Source organism: Bos grunniens, chromosome 29, assembly GCF_055505025.1.
Source record: "Bos grunniens cultivar Pamir isolate PY7600 chromosome 29, Bosgru_T2T1.0, whole genome shotgun sequence".
NCBI classification, from domain to species: Eukaryota; Metazoa; Chordata; class Mammalia; order Artiodactyla; family Bovidae; genus Bos; species Bos grunniens.
The window spans coordinates 3,888,038-3,910,806 of NC_141193.1; the positions used below are offsets into that span (position 1 = coordinate 3,888,038).

At 52.2% G+C, this 22,769-nt stretch overlaps 1 protein-coding gene across 12 annotated transcripts in view; it reads right to left on the minus strand.

The window, feature by feature from the left end:
- Window positions 1–22,769, minus strand: part of ANO1 (anoctamin 1) — a 190,204-nt gene that overhangs the window by 93,559 nt on the left and 73,876 nt on the right. For 11 of the 12 annotated variants that reach the window (XM_086385825.1, XM_086385832.1, XM_086385830.1 and 8 more), the window contains exon 2: window positions 2,695–2,867. In XM_086385825.1, the coding sequence (XP_086241951.1) occupies window positions 2,695–2,867 (173 nt within the window). Of the gene's footprint in view, window positions 1–2,694; window positions 2,868–3,263; window positions 3,383–22,769 lie in introns of those variants that run through there. The other variant, XM_086385835.1, reaches the window with a different exon arrangement.

Below are 22,769 nucleotides of genomic sequence, written 5' to 3' on the forward strand. Positions count from 1 at the left end.
TCAGGGCATGTCTCAAGGATCATTCTAAGAGAACCTGCTACAGTCACTTTTTCCAAAAATGGGGAAAATGAAATCAGTGACCTGAAAAATTTCTTTCCATCTTGGGACTCTCTGAATTTCAACTCCAATCTGGACATCACTCTGAAACACTTTTACTCCAAAAAAATTTAAATTAAATCACTCGCATTGCATATTAACTTATGGGCTAATTCCGTGATCCATAAACAGATCGTCTCCAACAGCAGATAAAGAGGACGCGCTCTTATCTCCCAGGCAGGCAGATGCCAGCCTGTCTCCGGGGTGTCTGGGCTTGTTGGGACACAGATTCAAGGCCACTGACAGTCCATAGTGTGAAGGAAGAAAGTAGAAACATTCAAAGATTAACACAAAGAAAACTTCATGAAATGAGTTGCACCCACCAATCTGGGCTCTAACTTTTGAGTTATCTCTTACACCTCTTTCTACAGGAACAAGGAAATGACCTTTACCCTTGAACTTGGGAATGAGAATGAGGAGAGGCACAGACAAGGAGGCTGGGGCAGGGTTTATTCTGATGGCCTACGTAAATGACGTTGACACCCCCAGGATGGGATGCAAGTCTGGGAACCGGATGGGGACTTTCTGAAAGCAGTCCACGCCCTCTGGGCTTCATCTGCAAGGAGCCGCCTTTGCTGGGTGACTCAGGGTAGTGAATGAACAACAATCATTGGCATGAGCAGTCTTGGGGATGCCCTGCGAGGCTCTCCCTGGCACAGCGCCTGCCCAGCAGCACAGACAGGCCCCCGGCTCCTGGAGCCGCTGTGTCCAGCCTCCCTGAGGCCATCTCTCTCTGGTGGGACACTGCTCAGCCCGCCTTCCTGTGGCCATGTGCCCCTGATTCACAGGCCTGCAAGCCCATCATACCTGGAACCTCCCCACAGTAAGAGCTGTGTGCAAAGGAAGACTCACCAGTCTCCTCTGGGCTTATCTACTTGTTTCTGGATGGTGGAGACCTTGAAGGAAGGGCCGAGTGGCCTCTCTGCAGACTTTGTGGTTTGGGGGGAGTAGAGAGGGGAGTTCTAGATGGGGGTGGGCCATGGGTCCCTGAAGTAAAGCTCCAGAGCCCAGGGGCCATCTGTTAAGAGCTCCATTTTTCATTTCACAACCTGTCTCTCTCAAGTTGAATCTGGTCAACCTCTGGAATGTCTGTTTCTCTTCATTATCTTGGCTGCCACCCCTATCTCATGCCTCCTAACCCGTGCACCCCTCCTTCCCACCTGTGAGTCTTCATATACGCCATTTCTTTGTACTGAAGGCCCCACCCCACCCAATTATGGATATAACCGGCCCCCTCTCCTCCAGAATGTTCATCCCTCCAGCAGGCTGTCCCTGGAAACCCGCCTCTGTGTCTTGGCTCTTCCGAGCTCACCTCCCAGCTGGTTGGTGACACAAGACAGTCATCTGCCCCCCTCTGGCCCCTGCTTTTTCATCTGCCGGAACAACACCTACCCTCCATGGCTACCGAGGGAGTGAAATGAGTTAACACACGGCGACTGGTCCATCGCCCTGGAAGCATCCCTTGTCGCTGTCCTGGGTAACCTCCACTACTGCTCCTTGAGCCCCAGCTGGGCGGGGTCCCCTGCTCGTCCCCTCTGGGGGTTCCCAGGATCCCACAGGGCCCGGCACACAGCAGACACACACAGTGTGGGCTGAAGCGATAACCGCTAAGCTTCCAAGGCCACCACCAACAGCGGTCCCTAACACTCCCAGCATTTTGGAGCAGGCCCAGCTGTAAAAGACACCCCAAAGCCCGTGGGAGCCCGGTTGTGATCTGAGGCTGGGGGTCTCTGCCTTTCCTGGAACATACGCCACCGGCACCTCCCTGGATGCCCCCACCGACTCCAGCAGAGGCTAGAGAGGCAGGCAGGAATAACCCTGGACTTGGTTAGAGCAGAACAGGGCAGCTGGGGCTTCCGCATCTCCCGGGGAGGGGCCCGGGCTGTGCTTGGCGGAAGAGGGGAGACAGGGGAGTCTATTTTCTGGCCCCAGAGCCAGCATAGTCAGCGGGGCTCCCTGGCTGAGGCACTGGTCTCAGCCCTTTCCTCTTCTGGCAAACTTTGTTTCAACTTTAAGCCAAAACCCTCAAGGGCGAATTCTGACCTGGGATCAGAGGAGACCCCGCTAGGGTCTCGTGGTCACCTGGTCGGGTAGGTGCTGGCCCACACGGCCTGGCTGCCATCCAGGCCAGGCGCAAACGCGGGGTTGGGGACCCGGGCCAGCGTGGAAAGACCGACCGGCCCGGCGCCTGCTGCCCGGGGTGTGGGGAGCTCCCAGGCCGGGCATCCCGCACGGAGGCGCGCGGCTGTGGCCCAAGGCTGACGGCGCGGGGGGGCCTGGAGGCTGCCACCCTCCCCGGGCGAGGCGGCTTCCCCACCCCCACCCGTTGCCCCAAATCGGCACCAACGGGAAGGCAGCGTCCCACCCGGGGCCCTAGCCGCGGGCTCGCGCTCGAGCTGGGGGCGAAGCGGCTGCGGGCGGGGTCTCGGGGCCGAGATGGGTGGGCGCGTGCCTGCGGCGGGGCCCACGTGCGCCGCTGGGCGCCCCCCAAGCGCCTAGAGCCCGGCGGACCCAGCGCCTCCCGTCCCGCCCTCCCCGGGCGCGGCGCAGGTGCGCGGCCCTCCCTGGCGATCGCGGCTGGCGGCCGCCCGCACTCACCGTGCCCTCGGACGGCAGGTAGCCGATGTCCTCGATGGCGCAGATGTTGATGATGTGGACGCTGCGGTCCTCGGCCGGGAGCGTCGAGTACTTCTCGTTGACCCTCATCGCGGCCGCCTGTGCGCCGGGACCGCCGGGCGGCGCGCCCTCCCCATCCACGGCCCCGGCGGCCTCTGCAAGCGGACAGGCGGCGTTCGGGCGCGCTGGCTCGCAGGGGGCAGGGCCTCCCGCTCCGCCCGCCGCCCGCGTCGCCCGGCCCCGGCCCGGCCCCGGCCCCGCGCGCCGCGGTGCAGGAGCGCCCACCCTGCGGGTCCCGTGCCCGCTCGGGCCTGAACGCCCCGCCGGCTTCCTTCGCCTTCAAGAAAGATACCAGCGCTGCGCGCTCGCTTATGCCGGGGCGGCGTCCACGCGGGTCAGATTTTCCGTAGAAATTTAAACACAGGAAGAAAGTATTCCATTCCTGCGGAGCCCCACCAAGTTTTATTTTTATCCGAGGAAAGTGCCCCTCGAGCTGCTTTTGACGGAGGCCAGGGTGTCACAGCAGGGAGGGAACGTCCACTAGCCCCCACCTTCAAGAAAAGTCCTGCTGCGGGTCACCTTGCAGCCGAGAGAGACACTTCTGAGGTTGGAGTCACGAATGCTCTCCCTGCCTCTTCCCGCTCCACCCCTGGCTGACTCCTGGTGGCCACTCAGCTCTCACCTCCTCCTGGGAGCCTCCCCTGCTTGCTGCGTGCCCGCCCTGTCCAGCTCCTCCCCGAAGCCCCCACTTACCGAATATTTAGTACTTTTGTGCCCAAGCATGAGCAGAGTCTGGAACACAGTTCATCTCATAGAACCCACAGCCTGAGCCTCCTGTTGCAGAGGGGGCTGGGGGTTTCAGAGGCCAAGAACAGGGGGTGGGCCCCTGCAGAGCTGCCTGCACTCCTTGTGTGATCTCTGCTACCTCCCTGAGGGATGGGGAAGGTGGCTTTGATCTCTCTCCTCCCTGGGCTAGCAGGGGCCCGGCCCATGGTAGGTGTTCCTGGGTCATTTTTAATCCTCCGTCCCTGCAGGAGGGGGATGAAGGTCTCCAGAGGCAGCCATGCTCCGGTTTAGCCTTTGGGGTTCACACTAGCAACCCTGCCCAGTGGGGATGGTATCTCCTTTTTTCCTGCCTCTCCATTTCCCGTTTGTTCCTCTAGGTATGTTCCGAATGCCACTTCCTCCAGAAAGCCACCCTGGACGGCCCCTCACTCAGGCCCAAGAGCGTGTCTATACCTCGACGACAGCACTTTCTTTACTCCGCTTGGTCTTGCAGTGGGTTCCTGAAGTTGCTGCTGTGACACAGTCCATGAGTCAGAGTCGGAACCACTGAGCGACCAGCACTTTCACTGGTTTCATTTTCCATACAGTTGATGCTCAATAGTTGCACGGCCGGAAAAGCAGAGACATTATTTTGCCAACAAAGGTTCGTCTAGTCAAGGCTATGGTTTTTCCTGTGGTCATGTATGGATGTGAGAGTTGGACTGTGAAGAAGGCTGCGCGCCAAAGAATTGATGCTTTTGAACTGTGGTGTTGGAGAAGACTCTTGAGAGTCCCTTGGACTGCAAGGAGATCCAACCAGTCCATTCTGAAGGAGATCAGCCCTGGGATTTCTTTGGAAGGAATGATGCTAAAGCTGAAACTCCAGTACTTTGGCCACCTCATGGGAAGAGTTGACTCATTGGAAAAGACTCTGATGCTGGGAGGGATTGGGGGCAGGAGGAGAAGGGGAAGACAGAGGATGAGATGGCTGGATGGCATCACTGACTCGAAGGATGTGAGTCTGAGTGAACTCCGGGAGTTGGTGATGGACAGGGAGGCTTGGCGTGCTGCGATTCATGGGGTCGCAAAGAGTCCGACATGACTGAGCGACTGATCTGATCTGATCTGAGGAGCATTCGGGGTCTACAGAAATGATGGCAAGCTGCCTTCTAAGGTCCTGGTAGCAGCAGCCTGTTTTGGCTTCAAGAATGGATTCTGGGATCGGACAGGATGGGGTGGGGGAGATGGGGTGGGGTCTGTTTCCGCTCTGGCACTGTCCAGCCCTGTGACCTTGGGCCAGTCTCCTTAAACCTCACGGAGCCTCCGTCTTCTCCCGTGAATGTCTAGCATGTGTGAGCTCAGTCCTGGGCTGGGGGGAGCGGCGCTGGGCAGTGGCGGCCATGGTCAAGATCACTAGTCCTGTCATCTTGTCATTGCCATGACCTTCTCCCCTCCCCCATTCAGGCTCAAGTCTGTCAGTTTCTTGAACTTGGAGAAAAGCAAGAAGGTTACTCCATCCTTGGGCTGGCCTTGCCAACAGGAGCTGAGTGGCCCTAAAGGACTCTTTGCCTACTACACCTTGGACAGCTAGAGTTGGTTTGGAGAAGTGTGCTGGCTGCCCAAAGGCCCATCAGAAACAGTTTTCCACGGTCTCTGCCACACCTGGGAGATCTTGCCCCTTAAAGTTCAGGTTTTTGAGATTGGGAAGACTCATCACAAACACACAGAGGATTATGTAACTTCATTCATCCTTGTTGGTAAACCACCAAAACTGTATAACCTTAATGTACCATCTTTCTAAATTCATTTTTAAGTGGCAAAGAGTCTTGCTGACGTCAATGAGATACAGTTTGTGAAGAAAGAGCAAAAAGGTAATTCCTCAACTCTGGGGACATTGACATTCCTACACGTTTGGGAGGTGATGCTTGACCACTGACCCGGGACGGGCTCTGGGGCTTGTGCCTGAGACCCGGGGGCTGCAGGGAGGGGACCGTGTCTTAGGCTGGGCAGCTCCCTGTGTCCTCCCAGGCCAGCGCTCCCTGCAGCGTCACCTCAAAGGCTGTGTTTCTCCTCTTGTCTCTGTGGTTCATGCCTTCGCGTGTTCAAGCTATCTGCTCGCCTGTACAGCATCCCTTTCTCCACTACACATCAGTAGATGTCCCTGTTCTGCTCCCCTCCCTCATCCGTTTCCTCCTGCCCCCTCTCCTAGTCTTCCCAGGAGGATGGTGTAGAGGTGCTTCATCAAAAGGAGGGGAAGTGCCCAGAGCAGGTACAAGGATGTGTCAGCCGGGACCAGCTCTGACTCCGGGCTGCTTACGGCCTGGACCGGGGGCGGAGGTGGGGTTGTGGTTCTTGGATCTGGGGATCCCAGGGACCAACAAGAAGTGAAAACAACATTCCCCTCAAATCAGGAAGGGGGGATGGGATTCTTCTAGAGAGATGCCTCTAGAAGTAGTGCGAGTAGAAGGACTTCGCACGCATGCATGCTAAGTCGCTCCAGTTGTGTCCGACGCTTTGCGACAACATGGACTGTATCCCGCCAGGCCCCTCTGTCCATGGGATTCTCCAGGCAAGATACTGCAGTGGGTTGCCATGCCCTCCTCCAGGGGATCTTCCCGACCCAGGGATCGAACCTACATCTCTTATATCTCCTGCACTGGCAGGCAGGTCTTTACCACTAGTGCCCTCCTGGGGAGCCCCAAAGGACTTTAAAGAGTGCCTTGTGTTCTGGTGATGGTTTCTCCTTCTGGGTTCGCTGCCTTCCGTTGGCTGTCTCACGGGCCGTCACGTTGGAATTCTGTCTCTCCTCTGAGTCGCTATTTGCTTATAAACAGATTTTCTAGATAAACTGTTGCATCGACTTTGCGTTTTCTTCTTTTTTGACTCAGTGATTCTCATGGTTGAAAATCCACGGGGACTGATTTCACCAGCAGGGTTAATTCTCGTTCATGAGTTACTAAAACCTGGGCTCATTAACTTTTATTATGGGAAGATCTGGACCTCCCGGCTCGCTGTGTTCCACCACCGTGCTGCCCTTTCCTGTCCCTGTGACGTCACCCACCATTGGGCACTTTCGGCTTTGCTAACATTTTTAATAGTCCCCAGGAGTGCAGGCACAAAGTGACAAGGGACACAGGAGAGGAGACTTAGCACACAGCTGGCTGAGTGTCTCCTCTGCAAGAAGCTCTAGAGGGGCTCCTTTCCGCTTTGGAACATCAGTTTCATTTCCTGCACGTCGGGTGTGATCAAGAATGTCTTGCCGTCTGCCTGCCTAGTGCACATGTCTGAGCCTTGCCGGGCGAGCAAATCAAGCTTTGCAGAGCAAGCAGAAGAGGGCATGGTGAGCCCGAGGCAGGGGTCATTCCCGCCAGGGTCTCTCTGATAAGGTGCTCTGCCGGATGGTGTGGGTGGGGATGGGGTCTCTCCGCTTGGCTCTAAACACAGCTGGAGCTGGACCGTAATTTGCCTGGGGGCGGTCCTGTGCCGTGTAGGATGCTCAGCAGCCTCCCTGACTCCCTCCCACCCCTCCCTCCCCAGTGTGACAACCAAACACATCTCCAGACATTGTCAGGTGTCCCCTGGGGCAAAACCACTCCCTGTTGAGAACCCTGCTCCCAGGCATCAAAGGGAGACCCAGGAGGTTGATCTTCCCACCTCTGTTTCTCTGATGAGGACGGAAGCCTAGCGAGGTCCTTGGCTTTTTATTAGAGGCTCATGAGGTGGGAGTTTGGGGTTGTTTTTAATAAAATACACAGATGCCTCCCTGTCCCCCAGAGCTGCTCTCATTTGGTGGAGGGGCTGGCAGAATCCAGGGCACGCCAGTCTGCTCTGCCCCTCAGTTCTGGCCATGCCTGCTCGGGGAGCCGTCTTCCCAGGATGGATCTCTGTGCTCAGTGGTGCTAAATAAATGCTGCTGAGTCATGGGCTTCCCGGGTGGGGAGAGGAGCATGGAAGAAGTGAGAAGCTCATGACTCAGGGCTATTGTGAGCGCAGGCCCCCCCATCCTCCGCTAGCTGGGCCCCTCGCCCCCCTTGCCTTGGAATATCCGGTGGGCAATCCCTGTAGAAAGAAATGAATGCCCTACAGGTATATGACCTAACCTGCTAAAACTGACTGGGATGTAATTATCCCCAGGGGAGACATGCCTGGGGCATTTATAACTGAGATACGGTGGGCGGGAGACTGGACCCCTGTCATTTCCTTCCCTTGAATGATGTCAGAACCCTGAGCAGAAGCTGGCGAGCTGCAGCTGGACGGGGACACTCTGCGGGCATGGAGTCTGCCAGCTCAGGGCTCTGGACCGCGGCCAAAGCATGAAGTTCTGTCTGGGGGATTTCCCCCCACAACGGAATCCATGGATGTTGTTTCCATCAGCGGGTTTTCAGACGTTAATCCAAGGCCTGCCTTTTGAGAATTCCTAGGAACTCTAAAAACACGCCCAGGGTAAGTTAGAACCCAGCTCCTCACCTCCTGGAAGCCCTTCTGGCTTGACTGGCATTGCTCATCTCTGTTCTGCTGCCTCCTTCCAGGCACTCAAGCCCATTTCTGCTCCACCCTCCTCATGCCTTCTGCTTTATTTCTGCACTCTTCACCACCCCTCCTATCTTTGGCACAATATAGATTTCCCTGTTTGTTTGTTTAACAAGCAGTGGGGCAGCACTTACTACAAGCCAGAAGCGTGCTAAGCTCTCTGCAAACATCAACTCACATTCTTACAGTGATTACAACCAGCTGCAAGTGGATTCACACAGATGTATCCCCTCCCCAGCCCTGACCCCGCCTGGGGTCCTTTCTTTGGAGATTTGGGGAGAAGTCCAGACCGAGTTTCCAACAGTTCCTTCACACTAGTGATCCTACAGGTATCATGACCCAAATCCCCATGATGATGGAGCTTGAGCATCAGAAATCCCACCCACCAGAGATAGAATGCAGGATACGACTGGGCCAGCCCTGGACCACCCTGCCCAGCAGAGTGTGGAGACTCTGCTCACAGTATGCTGATTGCCTGCTTCTTAAAATGAAAGCCCCATCCAAAGGCCTAATGTTCCTTCTTGGGGCTTGAAAGAATGAAATAGCTTCAGCCTGCCCTGCTCTGAGTAGCAGCCATTTCCTTTCATCAACGTTCCCCAAGAGAATAAAAGATTTCCAAGTGCCACACACAGGTCACTCTCACCTGGGCTTACACCACACTAGGCGAGCTTTCAGGATCGTGGAGCCCCTGAGAGATGAGAACGAGGTGCTCCGGGCAGAAGGTGGCGTGAATCCCCAGTCTGCAGAGCTGGGATGTTGCTCAGCCAGTGCCCTTGGAGTGTGTGAACCCAGGGAGTTGCTCTCACCCACACAGCCCAGCCGCCTGCCTCTTCCACACGCACGCGTGCACGTATCGAAGTGCATCACACGCATTATTGCCTCCTGCGTTCAGTGGCCACACACAACCCTCTATTTCCCTAAAGACCCTTATGTCACAGCCTGGGTTGGCTACCTGAGTCTCCTTCTAGAGCGGATCCTCTTGGACTACCCTGTGTGACCTCACATGGCTTCCCCAAAGATCAAGCAAAACCAGAAATCCTTGGACGGAAGACCAGGCTTAGCTGTCGTTATGGGAAGATCCTGGAGCTTTCCTGTGAGATTCCAGAGTCAGAATAAAAGATCTGGGTTTTTGTGGGGCCATGACCTTTCCCAGGAAAGCTCGCTGTTCCTGTCGTTGTGCCTTCACTTGTGAGTGGTTCAGGGCAGAGCTGTTTTGTGTCACGACCTCCGCTAGGTCCAGAGCCTCCATCCTGCAGCCGAGCTGCTGGGCTGCAAGCTTCTCTCGGGTACAAGCTCACTGCGTCCAGTGTTCTGGGGCTTGCCTGGCTGGACACCTAGCCCAAAGCAAAGACCCGATGTTTTGGGGAGGTGTGAAAGAGCAGATGAACAGGGGCACCAGCTCTTCCTGTCCCAGTGCTGGTGATCAGAACTTGGAACTTCCTCTGGGTTTGGCACCCTGGAACTCATCCTCCTGGTGTAACTTTCTCGTGCAATAAAGGAGTAGATTTTAGAGCCTTATGCAACAGCACTGTCCAGTAGGAACGTGATGTGAACCACCGGCAATTTGCAATGCTGAAATAGCTATGCAATATTTCAGTTGCTAAGTCATGTCCGACCCTTTGCGACCGCATGGACTGCAGCACACCAGGCTTCCCTGTCCTTCACTATCTCCCAGAGTTTGCTCAAATTCATGTCCATTGAGTCGGTGATGCTCTCTAACCATCTCATCCTCTGCTGTATTACAAGAATAAAAATCATCAGGGAAACTGATAAAATACCGTATGTAGTTTATTCTATAAAATGTTATCTTTTCAACATGTGATCTGTATAAAAACTGTTGAAGAGCTAGTTGACATTCTTTTTGCCCCGTAAGAATTTGAAATCTAATGTGTGTTTTATGCGTGCACAGAATATCCCAGTTCAGACAAGCCCTGTTTCAAGAGCCTGAACAGCCCAGCTACTGTTACATAGCCCAGCTACATAATAAGAAGCCTTTTCTTATTATGCAGGGCAACTGTGTTGGATGGCTGTTATTTCTGCTTTATGTTTTCTGTGTTTTCTAAGATTTCTGCGATGAACACAAATTAGTTTTATCACCAGGAAAAGGGAGACTATTATGAAAAACTCTGACATACCACACTGCCTGTGGGGTTATATCAGACCCTTTTGATTGTTTGAGGAAAAATGGCCACTTTAGGAAACCACCTTTGCTAAGGGCCAATTGGAGACACATTCCTAAAATATTTTGACAGTTTAGTCTTTAATTACAAACCTCTCTGATTACACGGATGGCCACACAGGCTTTTTAGTGGAGGAGGAAAGAGAACTCTCTATTTCCAGACCTGAAAGGCATCATCTGACCCACCGGAGGGCATCCTCCGTGGTCCTCAAGCTAAGCACCAGTTCAGCCACGTGTGAGCTGTCTGTGCCCACTACCTGAGCGTGGGAGCAGATGTTGTCTGAGATGCTGGCCCAGAGCATGGGGTGGGGTGTCTTCTCCTGCTGCCCAGAGGACTCCTCGACCCTTGGGCTCCTGGCCCCTGGCTCTTCTGATAGCACTGCCTGGGCTGAAGGGGGGAGGGGTCTTTCATTCACTCACCCATGACTTACCCACTCCTTCATTCACTCACTCATTGATTCATCCGTTCACTCGTTCACTCATTCATCATTCTCGCATTCATTCATTCAGATCACTCACTCATTCACTCACTCGCTCATTCACAGATGCGCTCATTCATTCATTCATCCGTTCACTCATCTGCTTGCCCATCCCTGCACTCGTCCTCTGGTTGCCTACCCCATCCATCCATTTCTGTTTCTCTCTGCAGATTTCACCCCACCCCCCACCCACTGCATAATTCCCTTCATTGTCTCCTTTCTTGTCTGCCCCACCCCTTCTCTTGGCTAGAATGTCAGCTCCGGGCTATTTTGTTGTGATTCATTCAGTGACTTCAGATTTCCGTGCCTGAAAATGACACCAGAAAGTAAGCCACGAGGACCGAGGGCAAAGGAACAGAACTGAGCCGGTCGTTCAGTGAGTGTGGGCCCCGAAGCATTTTCTATTAAGATGTGAAATATTTGGAGGAAGGGAGAGAGTGAGAAAGAGGAATGTCTGTGTAACCCACGAGGAATTCACTTGGCCCCTTCAACCTCTGCGCACGCATGCATGCACGCACGCACGCACACACACACACACACACATGGTCACACAGAGACCAACTCATCCTAAAGCATTAAATATGAGCCCACAGCATGTAACCTCCCCCTGAGGCAGGAGGTAGATGGGCCACCCACCCTGGAAAGCAGCTGACATTCATTCCCCGTGGACAGAAACTCCAAAATATCAATTGTATGACAACCGAAAGAGGAGGCTGGGCCCTGCCCTGATAAAAGATAAGAGACCACGGATTTCTCATTCTCAAAGTCAAGGAGCCCTTCCCAACTAGAAAGTTCCTTGGAGGTCAGAGAGGGGACACCACCCTACGTAAGTGATGTCAACTACCCATAGGCCACTTCACCAGAATCCATTTCGGCTGAGAGACGCTCACGCACACGTGGGAGTTTCCTGAAGTAAACCAAATAGGGACTCAGAACCCGGCAAAGCAAGATGATTGGCCAAAGGAAGTGAAGCGAAGTCGCGTGTCCGACGCTTAATGACCCCATGGACTGTAGCCCGCCAGGCTCCTCCGTCCATGGGATTTTCCAGGTAAGAGTACTGGAGTGGATTACCATTCCCTTCTCCAGGGGATCTTTCCAACCCAGGATTGAACTTGTGCCTCCTGCATTGCAAGCAGACACTTTACCATCTGAGCCACTGGGGATGCCCCAAATGAAACCCAGAAGCGATGCCCCATAAAAGTGATTCAAACCACCACAAGGGCACGACTCTCCCTGTGAGTTGCCCTGTGTGTCTACATACGTACAGTACTCTTTTTCCTTCTGATAAACACTTGTTTCTCTACTTTTCATCTTCGTGGGAATTCTTTTCTGCAAAGCCAAAGGGCCAGGGCCTTGTCGCTGACCACTGGTCTAGTGGCTAGGATCTGGGGCTCTCACCACTGCGGCCTGACCTTAACCTCTGGCTGGAAACTGATGCCTCACTTCAAGCTGCTTCAGGCCGAGGCCACGGAGGTCACGTCCTCACACTTACACGGTCCACCCAGAAGTTCATCCCCACCGCAACCCAGATCCTCCAGGATCTGCAGTCCTGCAGATCTCAGAGGGCCCAGGCCTGCCCCTTCTGTGGTGCCTGCACCCTGGCCTACAACACCATCACTTCCCAAAGCGGTGTCTGAGAGCCAGTTTCTCTGCTTGGAGTGCGAGAATTATTACATCTGAAATCAGGCTTTATGGAAAACCAAATGTCTTCTTTTTCGCTCCCTGCCTTGCTGAAGCTCCAATACTTTGGCCACCTGATGTGAAAAGACCCTGATGCTGGGAAAGACTGAGGGCAGGAGGAGAAGGGGGCAACAGAGGATGAGATGGTGGGATGGCATCATTGACTCAGTGCACATGAGTTTGAGCAAACTCTTGGAGTTAGTGAAGGACAGGGAAGCCTGGCGTGTTTCAGCCCTTGGTTTCCCAAAGAGTCAGACACGACTGAACAGAACAACAAGAACAACAACAACAACTCCTTCCACCCACCCTTATGTGGCAGGAGAACCCCTTGGAGGAGGAATTTTTAATTAATTGATGTCTTATTCCACAATTCTATTCTCAGGGCAAGTTCCTTGAGGTGTTTATAACCATCCACTTTTCCCTCCTGCTTGGACTGCAAGGAGATCCAACCAGTCCATTCTGAAGGAGATCAGCCCTGGGATTTCTTTGGAAGGAATGATGCTAAAGCTGAAACTCTAGTACTTTGGCCACTTCATGCGAAGAGTTGACTCACTGGAAAAGACTCTGATGCTGGGAGGGATTGGGGGCAGGAGGAGAAGGGGATGACAGAGGACGAGATGGCTGGATGGCATCACCGACTCGATGGACATGAGTTTGAGTGAACTCTGGGAGTTGGTGATGGACAGGGAGGCCTGGCGTGCTGCAATTCATGGGTCGCAAAGAGTCCGATACGACTGAGCCATTGAACTGAACTGAACTTCTTCCCTATTTGGCAGAGAGGCTGACCTCTGACCTCAGCCCCAGACCCCTCCTCTTCCTGGAGGAGTCACTCCTGGCTCCTTCCAGCCCCTTTCAGAAGAGAAAGCCCACCTGGTCCTTTGTTGGGGAGGACATCAGTGCTCCCAATTCCTTTTGTTAGGCAGTTAGAATAGAAAAAAGGAGTCCAAGATGGTGGTTAGAGGAAGCTGTGATTAGAAGAACCGCGCAGAGCACAAAGAAAGAATGGGAAAGCCCACAAAAAGGGGCACCGCAGGCTACAGCGGGAGTCTCCGGGGGAAGGCACGCCCAGCACACCCCTTTGCCTGATTGGCCTTGAGCACATGCCTTATTTACATTCCCTTCCCTGATTGGTCTTGGGTACAAGCCCTGTTTTGCCTGGGACAGAACCAATCAGGGTTCCGGGACGCTTAGGGGAGGGAACAAAGGACATAAAAAGGGAGACCTAACCGGAGTGGAACCACTCCCATGGGGGTGGGTCTGCTCTTACGTCTTGAGCGTGTATTACTTGCTGCTTGCTTAGCAAATCTTGCCTGCCTGAACTGTCCTGGCCTGTCCTTTCAATTCTTTGCTAGGATGAGAAAAGAACCGAGGGAAAAACACCGACCTGATAATTTCAAAAGGAAAACAAGGGGGACAAAAGACTCCAGATGGTGTCCTGAGATGGGTCCAGGCCCTTGTGAGCAGATGCATGTCAATCGCTTTGTGAGGAGAAGTGTATTGAGGGGGCGCTCTGCCATCCAGGGGGAGTCCAAACCTCTCGGCCCCCCCAGCCTGAGAACGGACACGGGCCTATGGCTTTGGGCTATGACTCTGGCACACAGGCCCCTGCCTCAGAGCTGGATGGACCTCTGCGGCTGCCGTGACATCTGTGGTCAGCTTGCAAGGGAGGAACCAGGTGGCAGGCCCCACCTCCTTCTCCCATCGTAGCCTTGGGGACTTCTGGGACCGTAAGAGGAGACTGCTCTTCCTCAGATGAGGGCTGGATCTCCTCTCCATGGGCAGACACTTGCTAATGGCTTCACAGGAGTGACCTTTGCCCCTCGGGTCTCTGCTCAGGCATCGCCTTTCCAGAAGGCCTTCCCCATCCCCCAACCCCGCCCCTTTGCTTCGAAGCAATTGTCACCCGATTGTTGACTTTCTCTTTATGCCAGAGAATCAGGGGCCTTATCTGTCACTCTGAGGTGTTCTCAGCACCCTGCAAAGCAGACAGCAGGTTGTAAAAACATTGGTAGAAAGTGTGAATGAGTGATTATGTGTGCTTTGCTGGCGTCCACAGACCCCAGTACCATGCAGAGCAAGCACTGTTGCGACTAACAGGTAATTCTAATCTGATTCAAACAACCCCTGAGTCACCCGCCTTGGTTGCAGAAGGCCTGGAATCTTCACAAATGGGTTCTCCCCCAGGAGCCGAGAGGATGGAGGGGCTAGGGGAGGGAGTCCGGGGGCCTCTGGTCCAGAAGCTGCAGGACCCCGGGGAGGAGCCCTCATCAGCTCTCTGATCTGCAGGAGGGAGGGAACAGGGCTGGGCTCCAGGCAGCAGTGCTTCCGGGCGGTGCTAGTGGTGAAGAATGTGCCTGCCAGTGCAGGAGACGCGTGAGTCCTGGGTTCCATCCCTGCAGCGGGAAGGCCCCCTGGAGAAGGGAATGGCAACCCATCCCAGTATTCTTGCCAGGAGAATCCAGTGGATAGGGGAGCCTGGTGGGCCACATTCCATGGGGTCACAAACAGCAGAACACGACTGAGTGGCCGAGTGCCGTCAAGGTCCCACTGTGTGCGGCCAGGGAGCTGTGAGCCCCAGACACAAGCAGGGAGACACATGTGCCCACACAGAGCTTTACGGTCACCCAGGGAAGTCAGAAAACCAGGGGAGAAGCCCGAGGAAGAAAGAAGGATCACGGTAGGTTCTGGAAAGTTCTCCAGAGCCAGTGGTTCTCAGCTGAGCCCTAAACGGTGACCGGGAACCAGGAGGATGAAGAGGAGGGGACGGCTGCTCCAGGGAGCGAGCGGGTCTGCAGCTGAGGGCCCCAGGGGTCTGGGAGGGGAGATGGTGAAGCCTGGAGGGAAGGGAGGGCAGTGGGGAAGGCTGAGGGCTGCCGGTTCATCCGTCTTATCGGAGTCCCTCCACCCCTGGCCACAGTGCTGTTCCTCAGTCCCCCTGATGTTACAAGGGGACACACACAGAGAGTGGGGGGGCAACTTCCCATGAGTGGCCACAGTGGCCTCACCACGAAGGGGACATGCACAGCCACTCAGGAGAGGGAGACCTTGGGAAGACTTTGACAACCAGACTCTGTTTTCATGCAAATAAAAGGATTTCTAATGATTGCCCTGCTGCTTCCTTTTTAAGAGCAAGGGGGTGGGGGTTGGATGGGGGAGGGACCAAGCCAGCTGAGTTGGTGTGTGTGTGTGTGCGGAGTGGGCACCTCCTCCCTCCTGACTGTGGTGCGGCTGTGCCTGGGTGGGGGGGGCGCCCTTCATCCACCGTCCACCGTGGCGGGGACGTCAAGATGATGGGCTGGCTTCATCCCTGTGCATGGAGGTTTTTAACATTCTGCAGGAGAGCAGACATCTCTGCTTCCAGGCTTGGGAGACCCACAGAACCAGCCCATCGTGGGAACGATGTCCAGGATTTAGTCGGCCATCCAACAAAGCTCCCACACCTCACCCTTGCCCAGACAAGCAGCCACACTTCTCTACTCCCTGTCCTCGATCAGGCCATGAATCACTCTCAACTGCACATTTTCAAAACCTTTTGTTCTGGGACATGGGCAGATGCCAGCCAAGTGAGGACTCGGGGTCAGCAGCTCGGTGTGTGTGACTGCTTGGGCTCTAGAGTGGCCCTCCTAGAGAGCATCCTCTTCCGTCCTTAACTCCTTTTCTCCTGTAACCACCTGAATGTCTGCATTGCAGCCCTAAGCTCTTCATTGAGGCAGCAAATCTCATGAGAAGAGGCAAACTACTGATCTATTCCATGCAATTTTTGTTACTGTTCAGTGTCTCAGTCGTGTCCGACTCTCTTCGACCCCATGGACTGCAGCACGCCAGACTCCCCTGTCCTCCACTGTCTCCTGGAGCTTGATCAAACTCATGTTCACTGAGTCGGTGATGCCATCCAACCATCTCATCCTCTGTCATCCCCTTCTCCTCCTACCCTCAATCTTTCTTAGCTTCAGGGTCTTTTCCAATGAGTCAGCTCTTCACATGAGGTGGCCAAAGTATTGGAGCTTCAGCTTCAGCGACAGCCCTTCCAATGAATATTCAGGGTTGATTTCCTTTAGGATTGACTGGTTTGATATCCTTTCAGTGAAAGGGACTCTCAAGAGTCTTCTCCAATACCACAGTTCCAAAGCATCAATTCTTTGGTGCTCAGTCTTCTTTATGGTCCAGCTCTCACAGCTGTACACGACTACTGGAAAAACCATAGCTTTGACAATTCAGTTCAGTTCAGTCGCTCAGTTGTGTCTGACTCTTTGAGACCCCGTGAATCATAGCACGCCAGGCCTCCCTGTCCATCACCAACTCCCGGAGTTCACTGAGACTCACATCCATCAAGTCGGTGATGCCATCAGCCATCTCATCCTCTGTCATCCCCTTCTCCTCCTGCCCCCAATCCCTCCCAGCATCAGAGTCTTTTCCAATGAGTCAACTCTTCACATGAGGTGGCCAAAGTATTAGAGTTTCAGCTTCAGCATCAGTCCTTCCAATGAACACCCAGGACTGATCTCCTTTAGGATGCACTGGTTGGATCTCCTTGCAGTCCAAGGGACTCTCAAGAGTCTTCTCCAACACCACAGTTCAAAAGCATCAATTCTTTGGTGCTCAGCTTTCTTCACAGTCCAACTCTCACATCCATATATGACCACTGGAAAAACCATAGCCTTGACTAGACAGATCTTTGTTGGCAAAGTAATATCTCTGCTTTTCAGTATGCTATCTAGGTTGGTCATAACTTTCCTTCCAAGGAGTAAGTGTCTTTTAATTTCATGGCTGCAATCACCATCTGCAGTGATTTTGGAGCCCCCAAAAATAAAGTCTGACACTGTTTCCACTGTTTCCCCATCTATTTCCCATGAAGTGATGGGACCAGATGCCATGATCTTAGTTTTCTGAATGTTGAGCTTTAAGCCAACTTTTTCATTCTCCTCTTTCACTTACATCAAGAGGCTTTTTAGTTCCTCTTCATTTTCTGACATAAGGGTGGTGTCATCTGCATATCTGAGGTTATTGATATTTCTCCCAGCAATCTTGATTCCAGCTTTGACAATTACTAAAGTGTAAATGACTTTTTCTTCCCACATACTTTTACTAGATGAACAGAGCAACCAGCATCAGGTCTACAGACATCTGGGGATCGGGGAAGTGGAGGAAGGGAAAAAACTCATTGCAAAGGGAAAGGGAAGAAAAGTTAGAGAGAAGAGGGAAAAAGGAAAACCTTTATTTTCCTTTGGTCTGACCTGGACCCAGTCTTTCACTGACCACTGCCTCAACTCTGGAGGCCAGTGTAAACAGGGAGGGATCCGCATCTGTCTGACCTCTAGGGGCAATTTTAAAGCTCATCTCAATCCAGGGCATCCCGCTGAAAAATCTCTCCAGAGCAGAAATAGGACCAAGAACAGAGGAAAAGTGCTGAGGCCCAACAAAGGCTCACGATGGGGATGAGGAACCTCTTTCTCAGATAAGCATCTGGACTTAAAGAAGTGTTCCTTCCCGTCTGTGGGGCTGAGGTCAGAGAACCAGCCCTGGGGGCGGGAGGTGGGTGGGAGAGAGGCGAAGGAGCCACGTAGGGGTCTTCCCAACAGCCGGACAATGGATGGTGCCCGAAGCATGGCCATGCTTCTGCTCTGCGGATACAGGCTGCGAGACCCTGCCCTGGCCCCGATCTACCCCCAAGGCTGGGGCTCCAACCCCCCCTCCCCCGCCACAGCATGATCTCGGGAGCAGGAAGGGCTCTGCCTGGCATTTCAGAAGCCTCCTTCCTTCAACAAGTGATGAGTCTGCCAGGTACCCGTCGTGGGAACAGCCTCCCTCTGTGTGCTGGGAAAGTGCTCCCCACCTGCACGCACCAGTCCACTTCCAAAGCGTGGAGACTTCCAGTCAAGACGGAGGAATGAGGAAGGGAGTGGAAGAAAAAAAAAAGAAGAAATCAACAGGAGAACAAGGGAAATAAAGAGAACACAAGATTCCCGGAGGCATAAAGACCTGCATCTCAGAGAAGAGAGGTGGGAAAGCCCTGAGGTCAGAGTCAGGACCCCCACCCCCCGCGCCATATTAAATACAGTTACTGTGGTGGCTTGACTTTGATTTGTCAAAGAGCCACCAAAAGAAGGGGGGAAAAAAGATGTGCTATGAGCTGGTCATATTTTTCCAGAACCAAGGGGTTTCCAAAGCCCAGGGTGGGTGGGTACAGAATGCCCGATTTTCATTATCACATGTAAAAAGACACCAAGAAAGTGGCAGGTGAGACGCTTGGGGGAGGCTGGGCTTCCCAGCAAAGGGTAAAAATGCCAGGTGGTGTGGTAAGACTTGCGTTAGCATAACTGTAATCTTATCTTTGAGAAAAGCAAGACTCGCTCAGCTAAAACACCCATTCCTGCTGCCAGGCTACTGGGCAGCAGACCAGGGTGGAACTTGCTGGGATTAGAGGGGCTGAAGGCTCCTGTTGCCTCCTCCCTCCCACCACCCCCCGAACCCCTCAACAAACATAGCACCAGGCACACTGGGCCTATGGCAGTGACTGCCCCAGGGAAGTTCAGTGTCTTGGCTAATGTTTAGGTCAGGTTTCACATTCTGAGATTCTCAACTGCCCCCAAGGGCTCGGGGAGCAGCTGGGTTTGGGACCCACCTGGTCTCAGGGGAGCAGACATGCACGCAGGTGACCGTGGTGCCGTGGGACCAGTAACCCTTTATGGAGAAAGTGCAGAGTCCACAGGAGCCCCGTGGAGGGGACGCGGATGGAGCCTCAGAAGGAGGGCGGCTTCCGGACCCTCTGCCCACCTCGCTTCAGGCTGATCCCTTCAGGATCGTGCACATTTGTTCTCGGGACTCTGCCTTTGCTTGCAAAATTGGGAAATGTCTTTAGGGTCTTCTGGAAGATAGGTTCCTGGGGAAGGATATCTGGAGCACACACCTGTCCTTGGCAGATGTTTATAAATCTCTCGAGCACTCCACACAGTGAAAGCTTCTCATCCTGATTCAGTTCTGAATTCAGGGCCCACCGCATCTTCTTACTTAAAGAAGAAAAAGTCATGTCTGTCTTCTCAAAGTCCTCTTGGCTGCATTCCCTGTGGCTCATCCTCACACAAAGTCTATGAGATACACGGCACACGTATCATCAGACCCACTTTGCAGATGACAAAACTGAAGCCTCAACAGATCCAGTGACCCACTCAAGGTCACACATTGGAAGCAGCAGAGGTAGGGACCCTCCCCTGACCACTTGAGCCCAAGAGTAGGCTTCCGTCCCTGCTGTCAGTCTAAAATGCCAACTCTCACGGCCACGCGGTGTGCATGCCCCTCAAAGGCATAAAAGGATCTGCAGGAGGCGGCTGGTAAGATGCAGAATGGGAACTCTGCTTCTGGCCACAACAGCGTAGTGACTGTGTCAGAGACATTCTTCTGCCAAGGACAACTGTGGAAACTGGAAAAAAATAACCAGAAAACCCTCTAGGCATTGAGAGAACTTGGAGGACAACCGAGGCAGACAGGACTCAAGGGCTAAGATCCCAGAGAGGAGGAGGCCATGGAGAACCGGATTTAACATTCTGCTCAGTCTGTTTCCAAGTTGTTCACGCACAAGGCTGAGCAGCTGAGAATGGAGGCAGAGAGTGACAGTTAAGAGGATGCAAAGGCAGTCAGAGATGTGGGCAGTTTCTTGATTCTGGGAAAGCAAAAACTGCAACTCAGGGCTCACCAAGGAGGCCAGGGTGGGGTGGGGTGGGGTGGGGAGTTTCTGGTAAACTATCCAGGTTTCAGACGAGAACCCCCAAAGGCTACAACATTCCAGAGGGAGACCAGCCTTCCCAAATCCTGTAGTCCAGCCTAAGTCACCTCCATTGCTGATAGGAACGAGCCAAAGAACCTAAAACCCTCTCTGGGAGAAGCAAACGTCATTCAGAGCCATCCCATTTTTCACACATAATATCCGGGAGTCAATGAGACATTACCACAAGTGCCAGGAAGCAGGGTCAAATCATTAAAAATCAAGCAATATAAACAAAGGAGTCAGAAGAGAAGAGTTCAACCCAGAATTTTCCACAATGCTGACAGGTATCAGGCCACCTTTAATTATAAGTGTGGGAAGCTCTATCAACCTCAAGTGGAGGCATACAAAGAAAACCACAGGTAACTACAGGCACACCTGGCTTTATTGTGCTTCACTTTATCGTACTTTGCAGACACTGCATTTTTTTTTTTTTTTTTTTTTACAAGTTGAAGGTCTGTGGCAACCCTGCGTTGAGCAAGTTTCTCAGCCCCATTTCCCCAACAGCATTTGCTCACTCTGTGTCTCTGTATCACATCTTGGCTATTCTTAGAATATTTCAAGCTTTTTCATTATTCTTGTGTTTGGTATGGTGATCTGTGATCAGTGACCTTTGGTGGTAATATTGGAAAAAGATTATGACTTGTTGAAGGCTCAGATAATGGTTAGCAGTTTTTAACATTAAAGTATTTCTTATGAGTAAAACAAACATTTATTAAATTAATCAGGAAATACTAGAAAGAAGAAAGCACTTAGAAAATAACTTTTCACACTTTTGCTTTTTATTTCGTATATGTTATTTCCATGAAATAAAATGTTAAAAAATTTTTAATTGAACGACTGTGGTTGTTTTAGTCTCTAAGTAGTGCTAAGAGCTGGACATGACTGAGCGACTTCACTGTCACTTTTCACTTTCATGCATTGGAGAAGGAAATGGCAATCCACTCCAGTGTTCTTGCCTGGAGAATCCCAGGGACGGGGGAGCCTGGTGGGCTGCCGTCTATGGGGTCGCACAGAGTCGGACACGATTGAAGTGACTTAGCAGCAGCAGTGTCTGACTCTTTTGTGATCCTGTGGACTGTAGCCCACCAGGTTCCTCTGTCCATGGGATTTTCCAGGTAAGAATACTGGAGTGGGTTGCCATTTCCTTCTCCAGGGGATCTTCCTGACTCAGGGATTGAACCCACGTCTCCTGCATTGGCAGGCAGATTCTTTACCACTGAGCAACCCGGGGTAGTTGATAGTAAATCAAAATATGTACATTGTTTTTTAAGACATAATGCTCTTTCACTCTTAAAAGACTATATTATAGAATAAACACAGTTTTAAAATGCATTGGGAAACCAAAAAATTCATGAGATTCACTTTATTGTGATATTTCCTTTAGTGCAGTTGCCTGGAACCAAACCTGGAACATGTCTGAGGTGTGCCCGTCTCTGAGGTATGCCCGCATATAATAGTGAGACTGGTGAGGACAAGGGACAAGGCAAAAAGGTCTTAAAAGCAGCCAGAGGTGCTTTTATTGGTCAAAAGATCAATAATAAGGTTAATGGCTAACACTTCCACAGAAACAATGGGAGCTAAAGACAATAGAAAGGCATATTTAAATTGCTGAAAGAAAACAACAGCTCACTTGGGATTTTATATCCTAAGTATCTTTCAAGGTGGGCTGTAAATATGTGGACGATCTAAATGGCAAATAAACTTGCTCATGATGCCATGGAAACGCAAAGAAAAGAAAATATTCTTAAAGTAGTACTATAGGTATTTTTTTCTAGGAATAAAGACTGGATTTAAAGTCGATTTGGGGGATATGCATCCAGTCCCATCACTTCATGGCAAATAGATGGGCAAAAGTGGCGACAGTGACATGTTACCTTCTTGGCTCCAAAATCACTGTGGATGGTGACTGCAGTCAAGAAATTAAAAGACGCTTGCTCCGTGGAAGAAAAGCTATGACAAACCTAGACAGCATATTAAAAAGCAGAGACATCACTTTGCCAACAAAGGTCCATATGGTCAAAGCTATGGTCTTTCCAGTAGTCATGTAAAGATGTGAGAATTAGATGATAAAGACGGCTGAGTGCCGAAGAATTGATGCTTAAAATTGTGGTGCTGGAGAAGACATTTGAGAGTACCGTGAACAGCAAGGACATCAAACCAGTCAATCCTAGAGGAAATCAACCCTGAATACTCACTGGAAGGGCTGCTGCTGAAGCTGAAGCTCCAGTAATTCAGCTACCTGATGAGAAGACTCACTGGAAAAGACCCTGATGCTGGGAAAGGTTGAATGCACAGGACAAGGGAGATGAGATGGTTAGATAACATCACAGACTCAGTGGACATGAGTTTGAGCAAACTCTGGGAGATAGTGAAAGACAGGGAAGCTTGGTGTGCTACAGTCCCTGGAGTCACAAAGAGTTGGACACAACTGAGCGACTGAACAACAACAAATAAAGATTTATGAAATAAGTTTAAAAAAGAAAAGAATGAAGGTGGAATAAAGATGTCTTCTGATGAAGGAAAACTAAGAGAATTAATTGTCTTCAGGTCTGCTTGGAAATAAATACTAAAGGGAGTTTTTTAGACAGAGGGGAAATAATTCCAAAGGGAAGTAAAAAGGAATCAATAACACAGGAGAGGGAAAATCTAAATAAATACGGAT